At 49.0% G+C, this 4,944-nt stretch overlaps 2 protein-coding genes across 2 annotated transcripts in view; one reads left to right on the top strand and one right to left on the bottom strand.

Annotated features, from left to right (window-relative positions):
- On the top strand, window positions 1-2,612 carry LOC119270105 (glycine-rich RNA-binding protein 2, mitochondrial-like). The gene is made up of 5 exons (XM_037552076.1): window positions 1-177; window positions 765-882; window positions 984-1,052; window positions 1,141-1,247; window positions 1,858-2,612. The coding sequence occupies exons 2-5, from the start codon at window positions 774-776 to the stop codon at window positions 2,248-2,250; spliced, it is 678 nt and encodes a 225-aa protein (XP_037407973.1). The 5' UTR covers window positions 1-177; window positions 765-773; the 3' UTR covers window positions 2,251-2,612.
- Window positions 2,613-3,675: 1,063 nt separating this feature from the next.
- The window catches only part of LOC119272707 (uncharacterized protein At4g15970-like), a 5,633-nt gene continuing 4,364 nt past the window's right edge, over window positions 3,676-4,944 (bottom strand). The window contains exons 2-3 of the mRNA XM_037554131.1: window positions 4,465-4,830; window positions 3,676-4,384 (exon numbers count right to left, since the gene is read on the bottom strand). Of these exons, the coding sequence (XP_037410028.1) occupies window positions 3,860-4,384; window positions 4,465-4,830 (891 nt within the window). The 3' untranslated portion in view covers window positions 3,676-3,859. The remainder of the gene's footprint in view (window positions 4,385-4,464; window positions 4,831-4,944) is intronic.

The raw sequence follows: 4,944 nt of genomic DNA, 5'->3' as shown, positions 1-4,944 counted from the left end.
CTAGGTCACAGACTCAGAGCGAAGGGACGACGAGACGCACCTGCCAGGTCTACACGCGCCGCCGCCTCCAGGACCCTCCGCCCCTCGCCGCCGCCTCCAGGATCCTCCGCCCCTCGCCGCCGCCTCCAGGATCCTCCGCCCCTCGCCGCCTCCGTCCTCCACTGCAGCAGGAAGCAGGTGACCTCCTCCCCGGCTCTCTCATTCCCCTCTCTGTTTTTCTCTGCCGTAGTGTGTGCTCGCCCTGCTCGGTGCGTGCCTGGCTGCTTACGCCGAGCAGAGAGAGAAACAGGAATGGCAACAGCGGCAGCAGTAGTGGGTTGGCTCGGCCTGTAATTGGGAATAGGTCTGATTGGCAGCTCCCAATTTGCTAATTTGTACTGTATTATTCATCTGTATATGTGTCTGGCTGTCTATATCTATATGATGATGCTTGCTGCTTGGGAGCCTAATGAAAATTTGAGAAATGAAGAGCCTAGGAAAGGGGAACGACGAAAATCCGTTGACACTATTTTGTAGTATTGTCACATGTTGTGTTCTCCTTCTCAAGAATAAAAAATAAAAAAGAGCACACACTCACGTATCCTTGAATTCGTGTTTTGGGGAAATGCCGTCTACCGGTATATTCAGTGTTCGTATCCCCGTCCCGTGTAACTTAGCTGCTAAGTGCCAAGTACTTACCTGTTCCTCAACCGGCAATCTGGCATTGCATTAAAGAATCAACTTTCCTTACATGTTCTGTGTTTTGACGTCTCGTCCTGCTGCAGATTGAAGCTATGGCCTTGGTTAATAAGCTTGGTAATCTGCTCAAGAAGGCCACTAGCTCGAATCCGACTCTCTATCAGGCAATAAGATGCATGTCATCATCGAAGCTCTTCGTTGGAGGTTTGACCTCCGTACAGCTTATACCTCTGTTGATGATCTGTTCAAAAATCAGTTGTTCTGCTGCGATGCTGTTCTCTGACTGCCATGAGTAATTGTTGCAGGGCTTTCCTTTAACACAGACGAGGGCAGTCTGAGAGATGCCTTTTCCCATTATGGAGAAATTATTGATGGTATGCAGTTCTTAATCTTTCTCTGTGCTCATCTTGGGCTGCTGTTTTGGTAATGGTTTTTTCTTCCTTTTTGCTTTGTTCTTTCCAGCTAAGATTATCGTAGATCGCGACACTGGAAGGTCTAGAGGTTTTGGCTTTATAACTTATGCAGCAGAAGAACAGGCTTCATCTGCCATCATGGCCTTGGACGGAAAGGTAAAATCATAATCGGGATGAACTCTAACAGATTTTTTTGGTGCTGTGCTTTCTGATATTAGTCTAATTACTCTATGTTTAGCTGAGAAATTTCAGACCAGGATAAATTTGTTAGAACTATATCTTGCCCCAATTCTCTCCATCAAAGCAATGTTTCTTAAGCTTGTTTTTTAACTGCGTATTCTACATTAATGATGGTGAAACTCCTGTTGATTGGTTGGAAGTTCGTTGTACTTCCCTGGATGTCATGGCTGTGTCTTTAATAACAAAGAATGAGATATGTGGTGTACATCAGTTATCACTGCAATCCGATTCAAGTTGGATAACTCTAGCATGTAATGGAAGTATTGGGAACTGTGATATTGATGTTATAATAGCAAAAAAAGTCGTGAATTCTGCCACATCATCTTTCTTAATGCTCTGCTAGCCTGTTAGGAAAATGTAATTATGTCAAGTTCATCACTGAGTGAGCTTACTACAATTTTTTTCATCACCTTCCCTTGACAGGTTTACTGTGGGAGTTTCAGTTTCAAGAACATGCAATGATTCATATAAGTTTCAAAGCTTTGCATCTAATGTTGCCCATCAACTTATTTCTTCCTTATCTCAGGATCTACATGGACGCAACCTACGGGTTAGTGCTGCCACTGAGAGGACCGCTGGCTTCCGTAATGGTGCTGGTTATGGAGGTGGTGGTGGCGGCTTTGGAGGAGGATATGGCGGTGGTGGCTATGGAGGAGGTGGTTATGGTGGCAACAGTGGTGGTGGCGGCGGCTTTGCTCCTGCTGGCGGCGACAACTTTGCTGCCGGCAACTTTGGTGGTGACCGTGGTTTCGGTGGAAACCCAGCTGGAAACCATGGTGCTCCTGCAGGTTCCACCAGTGGTGATGAGTTCTCCCTTGGCACCCCTGGTTCCAGCTTTGAAAGCGCCAAGAATGACGATGTCATGGACGACCTCTTCAAGGATGATGAACCTGACAAGTACGCCAGCAAGAATTTCTAGGGCTCCAGTCTGCATCTCCTTCTGCAAGTCCCTAGTTATGTACCTTGGATAAGTGTGAGGTGAATGATCCTCCAGACCAGAGACTACTTTCCGGATGACTGTCTAGTAGAGACCAAATAACTTACTCGAGTACCTGCGTTGAGGTGACAATGAGAATGCACTTTCAGTTTGCCTGATTTAGCATGTTTTTCGTTCTCTTCACAAATTATCCTTCAGCAGTGATGATATTTTGGGGATCATGTTTGGAACCGTTAGTTTTGTGGTTTCATCAACTGACCTGAAGCTCATTCTGATAATGGCCTGACAAGGGTTACCCAGAACAATTTGATTGGTGGCCACAAGGATCATATTGTTTTCTGTCAGTATTTTTTCTAGGTTTATTTACTCGGACTATATTTTGTCTGTTCTTCTTTGCCTATATCCCATGACCTGTTACTCCTCATTTGCTGTTTTCTGTTGTGTCTGAACTGCCTGTGTAAACCCATGCATATAGAATGCAGGCTTTTCTGTACAATGCAGGGGAATCCGCTTGAGGTTTTCTGCTCCTTTTCCATCCAGTCATACAAACTCGCATTCATTTATTTGAAAAGAAATCAGCTCGATCAAGAGACATTGTTGTTTGGCAGGTGCTTCTGAACCCATTCAAAGTAGCAGTTTGCGGCAGTTTCCTGAAAGAATCTCCACGGGCCTCCCTCTGAAACTGCACTACTGTTCCTCTCTCAAACTCTTCAAAACTAAACGTATTTTCTCAACAAATTTTTTGACGGGAAAAGAACTTTATTCCTCGGACTAGCAAGATGCCCGTGCATTGCACGGAACATCAAGATGCATTTTTTTTACAAAACACCGGTTGTGATTGATCCATGCAGGCGTAATCCCATGTGTAAAAACTAATGATATCTTGAGAAATATCGAAAAAATGGTATCTCGAGAATTTCATCAAAAAAATGAAAGATGAGAGATAAGGTGAGGAGGAATAGAGCGTGGTGGTGACTGGTGGTCGGACTGGGCGGAGGCATGGGGATGGACGGCGCCGGAAGGTGGCAGCGGCCACCATGCTAGATTGTTCTAGAGACTTCCTTTTTTAATTGCTCAGCAATGAGGTTGTGGGAGATAAGGATGAACGAGGCAAGGCCTTATCTGTAAATACGGAGAGAGGTGCGGGTATCTTTTGTAAAATTGTCATAGTTTGCTTTCTATCCATCAGATATAGATCGGACAGTCTATATTACAAGATGGCAGGCACACCATCATCACCAACTCGGTTTTTTTATAAGAGTAGAGATAATAGAGAGATCATGTACAGTGAGATGAGAAATGAAGTCCGGAATTGAGCTATCCCAAACCTCAGACGATCTATTACTAAGGGAGTATTTTGCTAAGCTATCTGCTACACTGTTGGCTTCGCGGAAGCAATGGATCACGTCCACCTTTGTTAAGCTTGCAACAAGAGCTTTACATTCAGAAAACACCAGCTGCATCCGGGCCTAAATAAACATCTTGATTGAGTATTTTTTTTCAACAATTTATTCAGTACGTGTGCACAAATCCTGGGCAATGCCGTCAACAGACCATAGTATATCAGTTATCAATCGATCTGCAGCTGCCATCAGGGGTGCACGGGTTTGCGCCAGTTCACGGACCTCCGGCACCGGGCGGGCACCGTCCATGTCATATTCCGGCCGTCCCTCTTCCTCTCCTCCGGCGCCATGCCCCGGTACCTCCTCCAGTCGGCGACCACGTCCCTGAGGTCGTGCACCTTGTTGTCCACGCCGACGCAGCAGTCGGCGTGCATGGTGCAGGCGCTGGCGAGGTCGTCGTGGTACTCGCAGAACCCGCCGAAGTAGACCGTGTCCAGGGGCTCGATGGTGACCCCCAGCTTCTGGACGAGCTCGCGCTTGATGTTGCCGAACACCGACTGGTCGTGCGCGCCGGGGAACCTCGCCCGCGCCGCCCGCCAGTACTTGAGCATGCGCACGCCCCGGCTCGTCGCCTTCACGTAGTAGAGCCCCGTGTTGAGCGGGTTGTCCAGCGGGCGCGCCCGCGCCGCCGAGTAGTCGTCGGAGGACACGCTCATGTCCGCGTACACCGGGATCCGCCGGAACGGGTTCCGGAGCACGATCATGTCGGCGTCCTACGGTACATGCAAGCGATAGATATAAATCACCATTGATTAGTTGTGCTTGTGGTGTTGTGGCGTTCAATCTCACGTACGGTGAAGAGGAAGTTGTAGCCGAGCTCGAGGACGCGCTGCTGGAGCTCCAGCTTGGTCCACACCAGCTCGAGGTACTGCTTGGACATGAACCGGGCGGCGGAGGTGAGGTTCACGGTGGTCACCTCGAGGAGGTAGCAGTGCGGGTGCACGGCGGCGCACCGGCGGAAGCCGGCCGGGTCGAGGGCGACCACGAGCAGGTGGTCGAGGAGGTGCGCGGTGTCCTCGCCGTTCTTGAAGCTCTCGAGGTAGAGGTCCAGGAGGGAGCCCGGCCGCGCCCACGCCTCGTTCACCGACGTGATGATCACCGTCCGGTCCTCCGTGCACACCTTCGGCAGCAGCTGGGCCAGGCCCGGGAATCTCTCCGCCTGCGCGCGAGATAATAAAATGGGCTCATTTAGAAACTGAAACATAAGTACGGTGCAAAGGGCCCGTTAGGGGTGTGTGAAGCGGGAGCTCCTATTCAACGCATTTTGCGTCAA

This window comes from Triticum dicoccoides, chromosome 3A, assembly GCF_002162155.2.
Source record: "Triticum dicoccoides isolate Atlit2015 ecotype Zavitan chromosome 3A, WEW_v2.0, whole genome shotgun sequence".
Taxonomy (NCBI): Eukaryota; Viridiplantae; Streptophyta; class Magnoliopsida; order Poales; family Poaceae; genus Triticum; species Triticum dicoccoides.
Note: the sequence above shows the minus strand (reverse complement) of the source record. Positions and strands in the feature narration are given on the sequence as shown.